The sequence below is a fragment of the Cokeromyces recurvatus genome, assembly GCF_025118155.1.
Source record: "Cokeromyces recurvatus strain NRRL 2243 chromosome Unknown BX663scaffold_19, whole genome shotgun sequence".
Classification (NCBI taxonomy): Eukaryota; Fungi; Mucoromycota; class Mucoromycetes; order Mucorales; family Mucoraceae; genus Cokeromyces; species Cokeromyces recurvatus.
Window position 1 is genome coordinate 436,929 of NW_026251405.1, and position 18,246 is coordinate 455,174.

General features: G+C 32.2%; 7 protein-coding genes across 7 annotated transcripts; 5 read left to right on the plus strand and 2 right to left on the minus strand.

The window, feature by feature from the left end:
• Positions 1 to 187: 187 nt before the first annotated feature.
• On the plus strand, positions 188 to 1,083 carry BX663DRAFT_572599 (proteasome complex subunit Rpn13 ubiquitin receptor-domain-containing protein; the record flags this gene model as incomplete). Its single annotated transcript, XM_051532136.1, has 4 exons — positions 188 to 395; positions 451 to 469; positions 555 to 617; positions 703 to 1,083. Exons 1-4 carry the CDS (start codon positions 292 to 294, stop codon positions 1,081 to 1,083), a joined length of 567 nt encoding a protein of 188 aa, XP_051381234.1. The 5' UTR covers positions 188 to 291.
• On the plus strand, positions 975 to 1,851 carry BX663DRAFT_117362 (uncharacterized protein). Its single transcript, XM_051521508.1, has 2 exons — positions 975 to 1,380; positions 1,468 to 1,851. Exons 1-2 carry the CDS (start codon positions 1,140 to 1,142, stop codon positions 1,806 to 1,808), a joined length of 582 nt encoding a protein of 193 aa, XP_051381235.1. The 5' UTR covers positions 975 to 1,139; the 3' UTR covers positions 1,809 to 1,851.
• Positions 1,852 to 1,964: 113 nt separating this feature from the next.
• BX663DRAFT_409332 (multicopper oxidase-domain-containing protein) lies at positions 1,965 to 4,022 on the minus strand (the record flags this gene model as incomplete). The annotated part of the gene is made up of 4 exons (XM_051522273.1): positions 1,965 to 2,419; positions 2,492 to 2,694; positions 2,974 to 3,533; positions 3,594 to 4,022. Coding segments are annotated over 4 exons (1,647 nt in total), but the record flags the coding sequence as incomplete, so codon positions are not given.
• Positions 4,023 to 6,978: 2,956 nt separating this feature from the next.
• Positions 6,979 to 8,844, plus strand: BX663DRAFT_515395 (kinase-like domain-containing protein). Its single transcript, XM_051528433.1, has 6 exons — positions 6,979 to 7,297; positions 7,411 to 7,559; positions 7,676 to 7,910; positions 7,969 to 8,139; positions 8,203 to 8,366; positions 8,422 to 8,844. Exons 1-6 carry the CDS (start codon positions 7,048 to 7,050, stop codon positions 8,761 to 8,763), a joined length of 1,311 nt encoding a protein of 436 aa, XP_051381237.1. The 5' UTR covers positions 6,979 to 7,047; the 3' UTR covers positions 8,764 to 8,844.
• Positions 8,811 to 9,395, minus strand: BX663DRAFT_515401 (uncharacterized protein). The gene is made up of 2 exons (XM_051528434.1): positions 9,329 to 9,395; positions 8,811 to 9,264 (listed from the first exon to the last, which is right to left on the minus strand). Exons 1-2 carry the CDS (start codon positions 9,373 to 9,375, stop codon positions 8,880 to 8,882), a joined length of 432 nt encoding a protein of 143 aa, XP_051381238.1. The 5' UTR covers positions 9,376 to 9,395; the 3' UTR covers positions 8,811 to 8,879.
• A 157-nt stretch (positions 9,396 to 9,552) lies between these two features.
• BX663DRAFT_515402 (S-adenosyl-L-methionine-dependent methyltransferase) lies at positions 9,553 to 10,692 on the plus strand. Its single transcript, XM_051528435.1, has 4 exons — positions 9,553 to 9,610; positions 9,678 to 9,715; positions 9,806 to 10,078; positions 10,153 to 10,692. Exons 1-4 carry the CDS (start codon positions 9,575 to 9,577, stop codon positions 10,661 to 10,663), a joined length of 858 nt encoding a protein of 285 aa, XP_051381239.1. The 5' UTR covers positions 9,553 to 9,574; the 3' UTR covers positions 10,664 to 10,692.
• A 1,163-nt stretch (positions 10,693 to 11,855) lies between these two features.
• On the plus strand, positions 11,856 to 17,984 carry BX663DRAFT_515408 (chitin synthase-domain-containing protein). Its single transcript, XM_051528436.1, has 3 exons — positions 11,856 to 12,214; positions 12,526 to 14,419; positions 14,499 to 17,984. The coding sequence occupies exons 1-3, from the start codon at positions 11,922 to 11,924 to the stop codon at positions 17,811 to 17,813; spliced, it is 5,502 nt and encodes a 1,833-aa protein (XP_051381240.1). The 5' UTR covers positions 11,856 to 11,921; the 3' UTR covers positions 17,814 to 17,984.
• The last annotated feature ends 262 nt before the right edge of the window (positions 17,985 to 18,246 follow it).

The following is an 18,246-nucleotide window of genomic DNA, read 5'->3' on the forward strand; positions in this document are numbered from 1 at the left end:
TACTTTCTACTATTACTCCGAAATGCTACTAGAATAGAATCCTATCCTCTTTACAAAAGGTAATTCATGGACTAACTGCTTAGTAGTAGAAATGATCATATATCTATGTGGTATATAAATAAGCAATTTGATATGTTGACACTTTTTTTTTTTTTTTTTTTCTTAAAAAAAAAAAATACTTACAAATAGGCAATGTGACGTCTTTTTATTCCCAAATACATTTATAAACTAGAACTTATTACATAATGCGTGCATTTTTCTTCGTAGCTCAATTATACATTTATATAAAAAATGAGCTTATTTGCTGCCGCTGCTCGATCTTCACATTTAGTCGAGTTTAATGCTGGGAAATGTATCATTGAAGGTAGACTAATTAAGCCAGATACCAGAAAAGGGTAAGTAAAGAATCGATTGATATTATTTTAATGTTAATCTTTTTCTTTTTAATAGTATGATTTACATGGAGCAGGTAAATAACTTCTCTTAAAAAAAAAAAAAAAAAAAAAAAAAAAAAGTATACTAGAGTTACTTAACTAAACAATTTGGTTAATTAGGGTGAAGATCAACTATTACATTTTTATTGGAAAGAACGTCAGAATGAATCAGTTCCCGAAGACGTAAGTAACGATCTATCTATTTTTAAATCTTGGAGAGAGGATTTATATATATATACATATATACTTATATGTATTTATTAAATAGGACTGGATTATATTTCCTGACGAAGCAGAATTTACAAAAGTTACGCAATGCACAACAGGTCGTGTTTATCTTTTACGGTTCAAAATCTCGAATGAACGTCATTTTTATTGGATGCAAAATAAATCAGATGAAAAAGATGATGAATTAGTTGAGCGTGTCAATAACCTAATTCGTGATCCTGAAACCAACATGTCTCCAGAACCCGAGGATTCAGCTTCTCATGCTGACTTTATGCGAATTTTAAATAATGTTCGTAGTCAAGGTATGATTGTAACTCATTCAAAAAAAAAAAAAAAGATTAGTTTTACTTATTTTATTTGTTTAGATCCTAGCCTCACTCCGGAAAATATTTTACATTTTCTACGCAATATGAATAGGTAAATAGACTTGATGTCAGTATATCATTATTAATTTTAATTGATAGATCTCCAGATGAGATGGATGAAGATGAAATAGAGGAAGATTCTACAGAAACAAATCCTACAGGAAATCCTACAGCTGTAGATCAAGAATACACTACACCTATCCCAACAGGTACTGCACCTATTACAGATGATATATCGCCTGTGAATACTGAAATGCCTGTAACAACTACTGATATTGCAAATATGAGTAATGAACAACAACAATCAGAACAACGAATGGATCAAATTCGTCAAATACTTGCTAGGTTAAATGGTATGATATATAAAACTAAAAATATGTAAAGTAGGAGGAAGGGAGAGTAGTGTGTGTGTGTGTGTTTTTTAACCTGAATTTGCATAGGTTCACCTTCTACTGTATCTTCTATTTCATTAAATGATGTTTTAAATTCACAAACACTGCAGCCTTTACTTAAGGATGCATCAGTTTGTGAATCACTTATGGAATATTTGCCAGAAGAATGTGAAAAGACACCTGAAGAATTAAATGCGGTGATTGCTAGTCCTCAATTCAGCCAATCTCTGCAAACCTTTGTTGCTGCCCTTCATACAGGACAATTAGGTCCTTTGTTATCTCAATTTGGACTAGACCCTTCTATTTTAGGAGTTGAATCCTTTTTATCTGCTATTAATGAACAAGTGAAAAAAGAAAAAAAGGAAAAAGATGCTATGGATACTGATTAAATATATAGGGTATAACAATAATATTTAATTTGTATACTTTATTTTTTCTTTTTTTTGAGAAAAAAAAAAAGGAAAGAAAGAAAGAAAGAAAGAAAGAAAGAAAAAAAAAGAGTTTAAATAAAACAAAAAAAATTACTTGTAACGCTTAAAGGCTTCTATCAACTCGGGTGCTTCCTCTAAGATGACCATTTTCCCTTGAAGCATATGAGTGGTAATATGACAATGAACTGCCCAAAAACCTGGGTTATCTGCTTTCATACGTACTTTAGTCCATCCACAGCCGTCTGTATCATTTGTAGGCATACTTGGGTAAGCCACTGAGGTATCACGATATAAAGGAAATTCAAAGTTCATTTTATTTGAATCCCTTTCATGTACATAGTCTCCTTGTCCGCTAGCAATTAAATAATGTGAGTGTCCATGTGTATGCCAAGGATGTAACAAACAACCTCCAGCTGCATTTTTTGAATTTTGAAAGACCAAATCGAGTGTCTCATTAAATTGAATAGGATATGTATCTAAATCCATATGATAATCATAACCATGTTGACTCAGCTGAGGCAACGTTTTGTTCTTGTGAGTGGATTGAGAATGAAGATTGGCTGTTTCATCTATTGTCAATTGTTTGCGATGCCTTGATTGTTTGTAATTTTGATGATAGTCAAAAAGAGCAGGTATGAAACGATGTGATTGAATACGATTGTTTACCATATAACGAGTTGTATTGTCGATCATGACATGAAAACTAGTTGTTAATTTGATAGTACGTACGTTTCGTTCATCAAGGATAGGATGACGTTTAGCCAGGGGCTTGATTTGATGGTAAAACCAGTCAGGTTCATCGACATTAGGAAGTAAAGGCAAGTCAGCATAGACACGATTGTTACTCTTATTATTATTATTATTATTCGTAACTCGGCCACCTCCACCACTACCGCCACGACTGCCACGACCACCTCTACCACCACCACCACCATTACGACCTGTTGATTTATTATCTTTACGAGAAGGATCTTGTTGTTGTAGAGTTGTTGTATTAGCAATAGGTACAGTAGTATTATCTGCTCGCTTTGTGAGAGCATCATGGATAGTTGGACTTAAAGGTGGATCAGGTGAAACCGGATTTGTAGCATCTTGCCAAAGATGAATAGGCTTAAATAAATACGTATTAGGCCTATCCTCCTCCTCCTTCTCTTTCTTTATAGTATCAGGGGAGACATAACGAATATAAGCAAACCCATTTTCAGTAATACCACCACCGCGTTGTTTCCAAAGATAACTTGTGCCAATCGCAAAGGTAGTGCCAGGTGGATGATTACCTGTCTTGAGTAAAGCAGAATATCTTTGCCCAGGAGCGATCTCTAGAAAGGACGTCTGATAAGGTTCTGTTAATTCACCATCTATTTCAATCAATGTCATTGGATGCTCCTTGATAGCTAAAGCTAACGTACGAAATGTCGTAGATCCAATCACACGTAATCGATATACTGAATTAGGTTCTACATCAAATGTTGTATAGCCCTGACAGCTTGCTGAAGTCAAATTGAGTGTATCCGGATCATAGATCGTACGACCATTCATCAATATACTATCTGCACCGTGATCAAAGGTAAAGAAGTTTCCTAAATAATATTCTTCACGACTCAGTAAGTCATCATGCCACCATTCACTCACTTGTAAGACGAGGTCCTTTTTGTAACTGTAGGGACCTGCCTTTAGCATTTGCTTTTCCATATCATGACTCTCTGAAGGATCATGAAGAAAACAGTCATTCTGTGGACGAACGCATCGCTTATAGTTCCTCTTCTTCTTTTTATTCCCATCATGTTTCATTTTAGGGTTTGCTTCATCCGATTCATAAATAATGAAAGCACCCTTTACAGTATCATCTTGAAGACCGATGTGAGCATGATAAAAGTAAGTACCAGCTTGTCCAACAGCACTAAACCGATGAAGGAAGGAGGTACCTGGCATGATAGGATGTTGAGTGATGCCAGGAACACCATCGGATTCAGGTGTCCCTATCTGTCTGATACCATGGAAATGAATTGATGTATTATACGTTTGTGCTTGATTTCGTACCAGAATCTCTATTTCATCACCTTGAGTTATATGAATGGTGGGTCCGGGGAATTGTCCATTAATGAGTGGCGTACGATAACCTCGTGTGTGACAATCTGGGTTTAACAGATGTGAAGTAATGTTGAACTCATAACGATGCTTTGTGGCATATGTAAATGAAGTAAAACATAGAAGGAACCAGAACTTTAGCCGTATCATTTTTTACTTTATTTTATTTTTTTCTACTATATGTATATGTGTGTATATATTTATATATAAATATATATCTATATATCTAAATATAAGTATATATTATATTATATATATGTTTTTTTTAAAAAAAAAAAATAGAGAGAGAAAAAAAAGAGACAAAAGAATAGAAAGTATATGTATATATATATATTGTCAATGTTACTGCAACCTGTTGCATTCCTTTTGATCATATTTCAATCAATTTCTATTTTGGAATCATGCATACAAGTGTCATACCGTAGTCCCTGTTTTATTAGTCAAAAAAAAAAAAGTTTCCTGAAGATCTGTTTTATAGGCACAGACAACTCTGCATATAATTTAAAAAAGACCAACTATAAATAAAAACACTTTTTTAAATAACAGTATCGGTATGATGGTTTATATCGAGCAAATAAATAAGATAAAAAGAAAAGTCATCTATAATACATATACCGAGGAATCCTTTTTTCTTTTAATACATTTACAACTATCTATTTATGTATATAAATATATATATTTATATACATTTATATATATAATAAAATGTATGTACGTATATGGGAGATATAATGCTATTCAATAGGAGAATGTACAATGATTTATACATACTAGATATACTAATTATTTAGAAATAGATAAATACACTATTCAGTAGTATACATATATATATATATATATATTTATATATTATAGAAAAGTCTTGATAGTATGCATTATACATTGTCTCCCTTCAGATAAGGTAATTTCCCCCCCCCATTGAGTGATAATCAAGCAATGTACGTTTCCAAAAAAGGAATTTTTGACAAATTTATTGTTATTGGATATAAAATAAGCAGACAATCAGTGCATATATGCTTCTTTTTTTTTGTTATTATAAACACGAGTAGTAGTTGTTGTTCATGAATAAATAAATAAATAAAAAGCTGTTTAGTTAAGAATACTTTCTTTATCCTATTGTTACAATTCGTTTGAATTGTATGTTATCTCATGATTTCACTCTAGAACTCTATTGTAATACATCCTTATGATTTCGATATACATAATAAGGAGCATCGTTTTTTTTTACTTATTTATTTCTTTATGGCTTTATTGAGTACTTTCTGTCATTTGTATTTGAGATCACTTACTATTGAGTGTAACTATTTTTATGTTTCAGTTACACCAAACTAAATCTATTCAACGACTGCTTAAACCAGATAGATACAATAATAAATGTTGAGTAGATTATTGTTTTTTTTTTATTTCTAAATTTATCCTATTATTTGAGAAGCTATGCAAAGGATATCGTGTTTATTTTCCCAAATATGGACCTATACTACTATGACTAAAACGACATCATGTATTTAGTCTTATAAATATATATTATCTTAAATGTAAATAAGTTGTTGTGTGAAATAGACATGCAATAAAAATAGAAAAAAAAAACTATACATTTTTAAGTTTGCGTATTAAAAGAAAAAAAAATGGACTAGTAATCTTATAAAAGACAACTTCTTCTGCTAATAAATGAGGAAATTAGTTACAGACTACAAATCATAAAGGTGATATCGATCTATTATTATATGGAAAAATAAAATAAAATAATGATCTAGATTGGTATGTCACTTTTATATTTTGTGTAATACAAAAAGTACTGAATAATAAGTGGCTTCTCGAATAGAATGTATTAAATATGGAAAGTGACCCGTGTAGATCATATTGAAGCTAATCTACTATGAAAGAGAAGGAAACAGTCATTGTTAAAATGCTAGGCATTGAATAAGAAATAGGAAGAATACAAATAAGAGAAGATTATTATAATAGAAGACTATTATAATAGAACGACTTGCTATTTTGATTTGGTAAACATAAACGTTAGTATATGTGTAGTCAATTGAGTCATATGATGATGATCTCTAATACTATTGTTTTACTTTTTAATACCTAGTATTATGTAATCTGAATAATGACGATGATTGAATACATTTATTGTACCTTAAAATAGGGCTAACAGAGTAACGCATACACTAGTTAATTAAAGTATTCTTTTTATTTAGTAAAATGGCTTGAATATGTGTTATCATTATTATGACTTTATATGACATATTTAACACACTGGAGGCAACATCAAATAATTTCAGGTTTGTTAACACTATTTATAAAGAATATAACTCGAGTATAGAATAAATAGTGTCGATAGATTGTGGTAATGATGAACAAGTATGCTAAATATATTTTACTAACTATTTCATATTAAATAATGCTATACATAAAATACCTTTCAATGTATAAAACTGAAACAAGTATAAATCTAGATTAGTTTAGTCAAACGAATACTAATCCCTCTTCCCAACAATAAATATATTTTTAACTTTCTGTGTTTAATAAAAAGACGGCCAATGAACTTGACAAACCTTTTTTCTTCCGTATTGTAGGTAAATATTAAAATAGTCATATTTATAATGAATAAATAAATAAATAAAAATCATGATATTTTATAGGCATATAATCATGGTCGCATCTTTTTGAATTGTATACTTTAGGATCATATGTTATTATTTAGTGAATACAGGCATTACTTTATGTCTTTATATAACATCCTATGTTCTAATTACTTTTTTTTTCTTTACGCTGTTTGTCGTCTCTTTTGCTTCAGTCTATAGTTGTCATTTTTCTAAAAAAAAAAAAAAAATGCATATAATAATTGGATTCTTTTTTTTGCCAAAATAAACCTCTAAATTTTGTTAAATTCTATGAAAAATGCAGATAGTCTGAAAATTCCCGTAAAAACAATTTAATTGGACATAACGAAATAAAACCTGTAATTTTTCAAAAAAAAAAAAAAAAAAAAAAAAAAAAAAAAAAAAAAAATCTGTTTTTTTTTTATTGTGTATATTCGTTTTTTTTATTTTTTTTTTTTATACTCCTATATCTGCTGTCTCCTCTTTTATTTTTTAATAATTAAACGATGGAAAAGATTTCTCATCACTCATTACCTGATAAATCAAGTAGCCAGAGTATTACATCAACAGCGAGTACAATTGTAGGCGTTCATTACCAAGTGGGTAAAAAGTTGGGCGAAGGTAGTTTTGGTGTCATCTATGAAGGTCTCAATTTATTAAATAATCAGTCTGTTGCCATTAAATTTGAACCAAGAAAGTCTGAAGTGCCTCAATTAAGAGATGAATATCGTACATATAAGATATTAGCAGGAACATGTATGTTATATCTATACATTTTCATTTTTCATTCTTTATTTTTATTGTATTTTATTTTATTTTATTTTTTTTCAAAAAAAAATATTGATTTTTTGTTGCTGTTGTTGTTGTAGCTGGAGTTCCTAGTGCTTATTATTTTGGTCACGAAGGACTTCATAACATACTCGTGATCGATTTATTAGGTCCAAGTCTTGAAGATCTTTTTGATATATGTAATAGAAAATTTACTATTAAAACTGTGGCTATGGTTGCAAAGCAAATGGTACAGATTGTAGTTTTCTTTTTATCATTATTATTATTTACTTTCCCCTTCCCCTTTTTTTTTTCTTTTTTTTTTTCTTTTTATTTGTCTGCACTAATGATCTGTAATTTATCTAGATTTCTCGTGTACAAAGTGTTCATGAACGAAATTTGATTTATAGAGATATTAAGCCAGATAATTTTTTGATCGGACGACCGGGAACAAAATATGCCAATTTAGTATTTTTAGTTGACTATGGCATGGCCAAACTCTATCGTGATCCAAAAACTAAAAAACATATTCCTTATAGAGAACGCAGGAGTTTATCAGGCACTGCAAGATACATGAGTATCAATACTCATTTAGGAAGAGGTATATTATGTCATATATACATATAAATACTCCTTAATTTCTGACTTCATTACATTAGAACAATCAAGAAGAGATGATTTAGAGGCTTTAGGTCATGTATTTATGTACTTTTTAAGAGGCTCTTTACCTTGGCAAGGATTAAAGGCAGCCACAAATAAGCAAAAATACGAAAAAATTGGTGAAAAAAAGCAGACAACTGCTATTAAAAGTTTATGCGGAGCCTATCCAGGTAAATAATAAGAAATATTTACTTTAAATTTGTTTTGTTCATTTTATATATAAAAATCAATAGAGGAATTTGGTATCTATCTTCAATACGTTAGAAAGCTAGGATTTGAAGAAACACCTGACTATGATTTTTTAAGAGAATTATTCGATAAAGTATTAGAAAAACAAAATGAACAGGATGATGGTCTCTATGACTGGGTCTTATTAAACGAAGGCAAAGGCTGGGAGGTAAAGATTTACATTTTGTTTGTTCCAAGCTTGTTAAAATAATAATAATTTATAGACTCGATTCAAACAATTAAAAGAAGCAAGAGCAAGAAGATCAGGTCATTATCATCAACAGCCTACGAAACATCAAAGCAGTAGAAGAGCAACAACAAGAAATACAATCAATAATAGTAAACAAGTTGTCATTCAGCAGCAGCAGCAACAACGACAACAACAGCAGCAGCAAACAACTTCGTATGTGCCCCTTAATCACAGTCATGATATAAAAAACACGACAGCCACTGCTGCTGCTGCTACCAACCCTAATGTAAATGCTATAGATACTAAAGAACAAAAGCAAGGTTTCTGGAAAGGATTCATTCATTTTATAACATGTTCTGGAGGACAATATGACTAAATTATAACTTATATCAAATACCCGTTTGTTCTTTTTATACATTGTGCAATATTAATAAATATTCAATTTTTTTTTATTTTATTTATTTATTTATTACTACTACTATTATGATTATTTTACATTGAATTGTATCTCTCTAGAAACTTATTTAAAGGTCCCTGTTGTAACTGTGTCCACATAGAGATGCCTCGACGTTGTACCCATCGACCATTTAATTTCTTTGCTGTTTTCGCATTATTTCTTGTTCTTTGACCTCGAACAGGTAAACTCATAGCATGTCTTCTTCCAATGTAATTATTAATGTTACGATGATGCATAATGTGGTCTCTCACTTCTCGTTTCAGGTCAGTTTCAATAGTCATGTTAGACAAGGTAGTCGTTATTTCGTTAATTTGAATTTCTGATAGTTCAGCTACCTTGAGTGTGGTTGGAATAGATAGGTTTTGACAAATCTTGTATGCTGTTGGCTCACCAATGCCATAAAAATATTGAAGTGCTGTACTATTAATAAGTAAGTTTTACACTGAAAAAATAAAATAAAAAATACTAGAGTAGTGTGATGTACCTTACTAATTTTCTATCAGGTAAATTAACACCAAGTAAATGTAACATTTTTGTTATAAGAGATGGAGTAAATTATTGGACCCTAGTTTAGTTTCAATTTTGAGGGGGGAGAAGGAATTCAAAGCCACTCAATACTCATGCTGCAGGATAAAAGTCACACAAATGTCGTTTTTTTTTAAATTTTATTCCTTTACTAGTAATTTTTTTTTTTTTTTTTTTTTTAACTTGCAATTATAAAATTTAGATCATGTCTCGCCCTGAACACATTGCACCACCAGAAATTGTAAAAGAATGACTTTATTTTATTTCATATCTTTCTTGTATTCATGATTTTTTATTTTGACACGTAGTTTTATGGTGAAGATGAAGCCCGAAAATACACAGACAAGTAAACAATGTATACATGTTGATGTTTCAAATCGATTGTTTTTAACAATGTTACTTTTATCTCCTCAACCTTTTTATTTATTTTACTTAGTTCACGTATTACCTCTATTCAAGCAGAAATGGCATATCGCTGTTTAGAATTACTTAATCTGACAGAAGGACCAAAATATTTATTAGATATTGGATGTGGTTCTGGACTTAGTGGAGAAATATTAGAAGAAGAAGGACATATTTGGGTTGGTTTCGATATTTCAGATGCTATGTTAGGCATTGCTCAAGAAAGAGAAGTAGAAGGGGATTTATTTTTACAAGATGCAGGACAAGGACTAGGATTTCGACCTGGTGTTTTTGATGGCTGTATTAGGTAAGCCAAAGAAAGAAAGAAAGAAAGAATTCATGTTCATCTTAATTTTATACACACAAACCCAACATAAAAAGTGTCTCTGTGCTTCAATGGCTCTGTAATGCAGATAAAGCAATTAATCGTCCCAAGGCACGTCTTCAACGCTTTTTTTCAACTCTTTATGCATCACTGACGAAAGGCGCACGAGCTGTCTTTCAATTCTATCCTGAAAATGATGATCAAATTCAACTTATTATTGATGTTGCTACACGATGTGGTTTCGAAGGGGGTCTCCTTGTAGATTATCCTAATTCTAAAAAAGCGAAAAAGTACTATTTATGTTTATTTGCAGGACAACAAAGTGGAGTGAAAAATCAAATGCCCAAAGCGCTAGGTGAAGAAGAAGGTGAGATGCATCCTGACGAAGCACGTTCAATTCAATTTGAAAAACGCAATCGACATCTTAAAAGAAAGAGAAATGATCGTAAATCAGTGAAAAATAAAGAATGGATTCAACATAAAAAGCAAATAGCAAGAGATAAAGGCGATAAAGTGGTTGCAAAGGATTCGAAATATACAGGAAGAAAGAGAAAAGTTAGATTTTAAAAAACAAAAAAAAAAAAAATAAAAGCCTTAGATCTCATCAAATTCAATTATTGATCCATGAAGCATAAGATTTGAAATATAATCATTTCTTTTCTATTATTTCTTGATTGTATATAAATATATATTTTGGATGTAATAATAAGATTGTCTTCTTTACAAATGAGCCGAATAGTTTAAAATGAACAGTTGATACTCTATTCCACCTTTACATATTCATGTCTATATTTATTTAACCTTTTTTTTTTTTTTTTTTTGCTATCAAGAGTCTATTTATTAATGTCCCTTAAAAAAAAAAAGTTCTCATTGGCGGGATTTAGTGGATCTTGATTTCGGAGAAAAAAAAAAAAAAAAAAAAAAAACTTGAAAGAAGAATTTGATATCCTTCTTTATCACCCAATGAAGGGAGCCTAAAAATAGTTTATTCAATCAACGTACGATAAAAAAAAATAGGTAGAAGGCTCTTATTAGACATTTGACAAAGAAATAAGCCCGATACATATTTAACAGGTGGAAGAAACAAGTAGACTTTAACATTAAAAAATACATTTATGTATGTATATGTATAAAGAGAAAAGTACAGAGAAAGACCACGAGATTAGTTACTAGCATCATAAAGAAAATTGAATATAAGCATCAAATTGTCCCAAGTCTATGTAGTCTGACAGGTGAATTTATTTTGATTACCAAAAGACAGTATCACATTGACATAATTTAAATATAGAATAATGAATATGTACAATTATTTATATTAGCGATGGAGTATGTTTAGACAGATAGTTAATTTGTAGCTATGAGTTGAAGCCAATTTTTTCTAATTACAAAAAGTGGTCAATATAATCAGAGAGAAAATGACCATCTAACTGATGAAATAAGCTTTTGTTCTTGAAAGATATCAAGCTGACTAACTAAAGTATTCAGAATCATATGACTGTTATTCATGATGCTATTGTCGTCAATAAGATTTATATGTATCGACTAAGCAAAGGAAGAGAGAAAGAAAGAAAAAGAAAAGAAAAAAGGGGTCGCTGATATTAACAAGAAAAGAAATTAAACGGCAAACAGATTATTATATTTACAATTCTAATACTCTATTCTACATTTGCTTGGTTGTACAAGAAAATAGTTATTCAACGCTGCGGGCACTGTATAAAACAGACAATTTTTTTTTATTATTTTGATTCCTGTAGCCGGTTTTTTTTTTTATTTTTCCCTTCCTTCCTTCTTTTTTTTTTTTTCTATTTATATACAAATTAATTTAATGACAACAAGTAAAAAGGAATTTGATCTCCTTGGCGATGAAGTAGATGAAGATGGCATAACAGAAACTTTAAGATGTGCATTTCAAAGTAATGTCATTTATTCTCGAATCAGTGACACTGCTATTATTGCTTTGAACCCATATAAATCGATGCCATTGGAGAATACAAGTTATGTTGCTGAATACAAAGATCCGGATGGACTTGAACCTTTACCTACACATCTTTATAAAATCGTGAATCAAGCTTATTTACACATGAGACGAACTGGTATTGATCAATCCTTAATACTTTGGTAAGTTGTGTGTTTTTTTTATTTATTTATTTACTTTTTTTTTTTCAGCTTTCATTTCCTCCTTTTTTTTTTCAGTTGTTCTGTTATTTAAAGTCTTAAGATAAAGAAATAAGAGGGGATCTACAATAATAATCAATTTTTATTTTTATTTATTTTTTTTTTTTTACTTTTTTACTTTTTGATGTAAAACCTAAAGGGGGAATGAGAGGAAGGGGAGAGAGGAGGGGGTATCGGAGCAACTTATTAGTCGGAGTTAATAAATGATAATAAAATATAACCTTATTTTAATTTATTTTATTTATTTATTTTAGTGGTGAATCAGGCAGTGGAAAGACAGAAAGTTTTAAACTTGCTTTAAATCATCTTATTCAACTTTCTTCTCATAAAAAAGAAAGTAAACTTCAAGCTCAAATAACAAATGTTCAAATAATTCTTGAAGCCTTCGGTAACTGTGCCACCTCAGTCAATACAAATGCATCTAGATTTGGCAAGTATATGGAATTACAATTTAATGAGCGCGGACGTATGGTAGGCACTAAAATCCTTAATTATTTATTGGATAAATCAAGAATGATCCAGGCTGTTAGTCGAGAACAGACCTTTCATATCTTTTATCAACTATTCGCTGGATGTACAAATGAAGAAAAGGCAATGTTACAATTAAATGATGAGGTCATGTATCGATATATTCCTCGTATTAAAGCTGCAAATGGCTCAGAAGCAAATCAATTTCGTGATTTGAAACAAGCTATGCGAGTTTTAGGCATCAACAAAAAATATCAAGCTCGTATTTGGCAATTACTAGCTTGTCTTTTGCATTTAGGTCAGTTAGAGTTTTTGGATCAAGCAGATGATTTAAATGGTGGGGCTATCATAGCTAAAAATACGAGACCTACTTTGGATCTTTGTGCTGACTTCTTAGGTGTTGACCCCTTGGGGTTGGAAACAGTTTTAACTTATAAAACTCAATTAATAAAGAAGGATATAACGACTATCATATTAGATTCAACGGGTGCTGCTAAACAACGTGATGATATCGTTCGATCTCTTTATTCTTTATTATTTACTTGGTTAGTTGAATTCATGAATAATAAGTTATATCAACAAGGTGATAATTTTAATTTTATTGGCCTTTTGGATTTTCCTGGTCCTTATTATCATCAAGATACTCAACATTTTTATGGCTTTTGTATTAATTTTGCTAATGAACGGTTACATCACTTTTGTCAGCGAACTATCTTTGAAATGGATCTGGATGAATACCGTCAGGAAGGTATTATGTTTACCGATATTCCTTACTTTAGTAATCAAGCCTGTGTTGAACTTTTAATGCGTCCAAAACAGGGTCTTGTTGATATTATCAATCAACATACCTCCAAAATGAAAACTTCCTCGGATACTTCTAACAGTACTATCCTATCTTCTATGGTTGCTTCTTTCTCTAAATATAATACCAATCATGCCTCATTTAAACAATTAGACCCAAAGCAACGTCTTTTCGCTATTCAACATTTCTCTGGTCAAGCTGTCTATAGTCCGGATGACTTTTTACAATCTAACTGGGATATTCTGAATCCTGATCTTGTACAGCTTATCCGTGGTGTAGACAATGAAATTAGCTCCTACAATAGCTTTTTAGTGGAAATCTTTGGTCAAGGTACAAATATGATTCAAATTGAACATCATCCTAAACAGAGTAATGCAATCTTGAACGCACAACAACCAACCGGTCCTGTTCGTGGTCCCTCAATGCGTCGTTCCAAATCTACAAAACTGAAACGTACTACATTAGATCCTATCAACAAAGAAGTGATCGATAAGTCAAAATCAGGTGTCAGAATGGTATTATCTCAGTTGAAGCAAAATATGGATGATTTATTTATTAAAACATTGGAGGAGACAGTATCATGGTTTGTCTTTTGTATTAAGCCTAATGATCATGCAGCCCCAAATCAATTTGATACAATGAGGGTTAAACAACAAATTCGTGCTGCTGGATTACCTCAAATAGCACAAAGACTTCAAACACAATATGCAAATGTGATGTTCCAAGATGAATTTATGATAAGATATAAAGATGTTGTCTTTAGTCCAAAAGGATACTTGGAAAAGGCAACCATATCACAAAATACGAGAGAACAATGTCAAATAATAATCAATTGTTTTGGATGGACTGTAGATCAAGTTGCATTAGGCACCACGAAGGTAAATACAATTAAAATACAATTAAAATACAAACTAAACTTACGTGTAAATATATATATATATATATATATACATGTAGATCTTTTTGAAAGAATCAGTTTGGCTAAATTTGGAAGATATGATGAGAGTCTCGGAAAAAGCAGAACAAAGACGTTTAAGAGATGAAAAAAGAGTAAATGAAAATATGGCTACTTTAGCTGCACCTGTTATGAATATGGATGGTGGAGATCATAGTTTTGAAACCATTTCTAATATGTCCTATGGTTCGAATACAGATTTTTTGTTATTACCTGAAAATCAGCAACAAAGACATCATCCACATACACATTATGATGCTGCAGCAGCAGCAGCAGCAGCAGTAGTTGCTGCAAACACAGCGGGACTTCCTTTACCTCCATCTGTTTATACGGATGATCAACGCTCCTTTTTATCGGATGATGAATTCCAACACAATCATTCTAATAACAATAATTATTATCATGATACGGATTCACAGTATGGCACATCATCTGATATTTATGGTGCTTCACAAACCAACTTGGAACTGAGACAAATTATGCTTCCAACAACGGATCCTATAGAGATTGAAAAACCTAGTCTAGACAAAGATGATAATGATGAAGAAGCAACAAAGGTCAGTCGAGTTCGTCGGCATTGGCTTAATTTTGTTTGGTTTATGACTTGGTGGATCCCAACTTCTTTTTTATCTTTTTGCGGCAAAATGAAACGACCTGATATACAAATTGCATGGCGAGAAAAAATGACACTATGTATGTGTATCTTTTTGACTTCAGGTTTTATTATATGGTTCCTTGTTTTCTTTGGTTCATTGGTTTGCCCACATCAAGATGTGTTTTCAACTTCAGAATTACAAAGTCATTCAGATGACAGTAATGCTTATGTTGCTATTCGTGGTGAGGTCTTTGATTTGACCAAGTTTGCTCCGCATCATTGGGCCACTCAAGTGATACCTACGAGTGCTATTCTTCAATATGGAGGCAAGGATGCTTCTTCATTATTCCCTGTTCAAGTATCTGCACTGTGTGAGGGCGTCACGGGTACTGTGTCGCCTTATGTTTCGCTCGACTTTAATACTAATCTTACTGATACAAATGCACAATATCATAATTTTTTGCCCAACAGTGGAGATCCTCGTCCGGATTGGTACTTTCAACAAATGTCCTATTTACGCAAAAACTATAAGCTAGGCACGATGGGATATACACCTAAGGATATTGCAACGCAGGCAACTAACCCTGTTGATATGTCTGGTATAAAGACTACACGACAATGGGCCATCCTTAATCATAACGTCTATGATTTAACATACTATATCTTGGGTGGTCGTCGATTTGAGTTACCTGAGGGGGTTGCAGCACCTGATGCAGGTGAGCTCAATTTTTTGGACACAGCTATTGTAACTCTCTTTAGTCAAAAGGCGGGTCAAGATATTACAGCTAGTTGGAACGCATTACCTTTAGATCCAGCTGTCAAATCACGTCAAATGGTTTGTCTTCGTAATCTCTACCATGTAGGCACTGTCGATGAACGTAACTCTGCACGTTGTCTCTTTGCAGAATATCTTTTGTTGATCGTCACTGTCTTCCTTTGTATGGTTATTTTATTCAAGTTTTTAGCAGCTTTACAATTTAGAACTCGACGTGAACCTGAAAAGCACGAAAAGTTTGTGATCTGTCAAGTGCCCTGTTATACGGAAGGTGAAGAGGAGCTTCGTAAAACGATTGACTCTATTAGTTCTCTTCAATACGATGATAAACGTAAGTTGCTGTTTATCATTTGTGATGGCATGATTGTTGGTGGCGGTAACGATCGTCCAACCCCCCGTATCGTTCTTGATATCTTGGGTGTCGATCCAAATATCGATCCAGAGCCCTTGTCCTTCTTTTCTGTTGGTGAAGGACAAAAGCAGCATAACATGGGCAAGATTTATTCCGGGCTTTACGAATGTCGTGGTCATGTCGTACCTTATATTGTTGTCTCTAAAGTTGGAAAGCCATCTGAGCGTCAGAAGCCAGGTAATCGTGGTAAGCGAGATAGTCAATTGATCCTGATGAATTTCTTAAACAAAGTGCATTTTGGTTCCCCTATGACACCCTTTGAGCTTGAATTGTACCATCAAATCAAGAATGTCATTGGCGTAAACCCTTCCTTTTACGAATATGTATTAATGGTGGATGCGGATACAGAGGTTATGCCGGATGGTCTTAATAGAATGATTTCTGTCTTCGCACACGATGCTAAAATTATTGGGCTATGTGGCGAGACGGTGTTGTCAAACGAAAAGGATAGTTGGGTCACTATGATTCAAGTGTATGAATATTTTATTTCGCATTATATGATCAAGGCATTCGAAAGTCTGTTCGGGTCTGTGACATGTTTACCAGGCTGCTTCTGTATGTATCGTGTAAGGTCCCCACAAAAGAATCAACCTTTATTAGTCTCGAATGCGATTATCGAGGAGTATTCGATTAATAAGGTTGATACATTACACAAGAAAAACTTATTACATTTGGGTGAAGATCGTTACTTGACAACCCTCATACTGAAGCATTTTCCAAATCACAAGACCAAATTTGTATCTGACGCCAAGTGTGCTACAAATGCCCCTGATCGATGGTCTGTCCTACTCTCGCAACGTCGTCGTTGGATTAATTCTACAATTCATAACCTTGGTGAGCTCGTTTTCTTACCTCAACTCTGTGGCTTTTGTTGTTTCTCGATGCGATTTGTTGTCATGCTTGATCTCTTGAGTACGCTTGTGCAGCCTGCGATTGTTGGCTATTTGATCTATCTCATCTATATGCTAGTGACATCGACATCGGGTGTCCCAATTATGTCTATCATTACTATTGCTGGTGTGTATGGTCTTCAAGCTATTATCTTTTTGCTGCATCGTAAATGGGAACATATTATATGGATGATTGTCTCCATCTTTGCTATCCCTGTCTTTTCCTTTATGATTCCAATTTATGCTTATTGGCACTTTGATGATTTCTCGTGGGGGAATACGCGTGTCGTATTGGGTGAAAAGGGAACAAAGAAAGTTGTAGCGGCTGATGAGGGTAAATTCGATCCTAGTTCTATCCCTGTTATGACTTGGGAGGAATATGAACAGCAAATGATGTATTTTGATGACGGAGGATATGACAATGCATCAGTAGGCTCAGGATATAGCCAAGGAAGTTATTACAGTCAACAAAGTTATCAGAAAAAAATGATGATGCAACAACAGCCATTAAGAGGTACTACTATGTCACCGGCGTTTCAGCGTTTACCCCCTTATCAATCACCAACACCGGGATACTCAACACCACCGTCAATGATGGGATATTATCATGACAACAGCAGTAGACCTCAATCTCCTTTCCATTAGACAATTTTATATACCTCATATATAGTCAATATACATATTTGTATATGTTATGAATTAAATTAAGTTAAAAAAAATAGCTTTGTTATTTATTTTTATTAAATTTGAAATCATATTTTATATTATATACCAATTATATTTGAAGATTAGTATAAAAGAATTGATTCAAGGCGTATATTGTATTCTTAAAGACTCATTTCTTTGGAATAATTTTTGTTAAATTTTTTTTGTTTTTTCTTTTTTTTTTTATTTTTAATCTTTGTTACTATATCATCATCTTCTTCGAGCCATTGTAAACTCATACTTTTTCCTTTCAGAGTAGATACTTACTGATAAGTAAGTATCCTTTATTCTCTTCTATTTTAAAGGCTTTCCTATTGACAAGCCTGTTTAGTTAAGGCTGACTTGATTATATGTTTGAATTTTTTTTTTTTTT

Excerpts from the sequence above, each read along its gene's own strand:
- BX663DRAFT_117362 (XM_051521508.1), top strand. The coding sequence starts at position 1,140 with ATGGATGAAGATGAAATAGAGGAAGATTCTACAGAAACAAATCCTACA. Across the intron at positions 1,381-1,467 it reads AATACTTGCTAGGTTAAATG|GTTCACCTTCTACTGTATCT; the intron begins GTATGATATATA and ends GAATTTGCATAG.
- BX663DRAFT_515395 (XM_051528433.1), top strand. The coding sequence starts at position 7,048 with ATGGAAAAGATTTCTCATCACTCATTACCTGATAAATCAAGTAGCCAG. Across the intron at positions 7,298-7,410 it reads TAAGATATTAGCAGGAACAT|CTGGAGTTCCTAGTGCTTAT; the intron begins GTATGTTATATC and ends TTGTTGTTGTAG. Across the intron at positions 7,911-7,968 it reads CAATACTCATTTAGGAAGAG|AACAATCAAGAAGAGATGAT; the intron begins GTATATTATGTC and ends TCATTACATTAG.
- BX663DRAFT_515401 (XM_051528434.1), bottom strand. The coding sequence starts at position 9,375 with ATGTTACATTTACTTGGTGTTAATTTACCTGATAGAAAATTAGTAAG. Across the intron at positions 9,265-9,328 it reads CCTGATAGAAAATTAGTAAG|TACAGCACTTCAATATTTTT; the intron begins GTACATCACACT and ends ACTTATTAATAG.
- BX663DRAFT_515402 (XM_051528435.1), top strand. The coding sequence starts at position 9,575 with ATGTCTCGCCCTGAACACATTGCACCACCAGAAATT. Across the intron at positions 9,716-9,805 it reads GCCCGAAAATACACAGACAA|TTCACGTATTACCTCTATTC; the intron begins GTAAACAATGTA and ends TATTTTACTTAG. Across the intron at positions 10,079-10,152 it reads GTTTTTGATGGCTGTATTAG|TGTCTCTGTGCTTCAATGGC; the intron begins GTAAGCCAAAGA and ends CAACATAAAAAG.
- BX663DRAFT_515408 (XM_051528436.1), top strand. The coding sequence starts at position 11,922 with ATGACAACAAGTAAAAAGGAATTTGATCTCCTTGGCGATGAAGTAGAT. Across the intron at positions 12,215-12,525 it reads GATCAATCCTTAATACTTTG|TGGTGAATCAGGCAGTGGAA; the intron begins GTAAGTTGTGTG and ends TATTTATTTTAG. Across the intron at positions 14,420-14,498 it reads TTGCATTAGGCACCACGAAG|ATCTTTTTGAAAGAATCAGT; the intron begins GTAAATACAATT and ends ATATACATGTAG.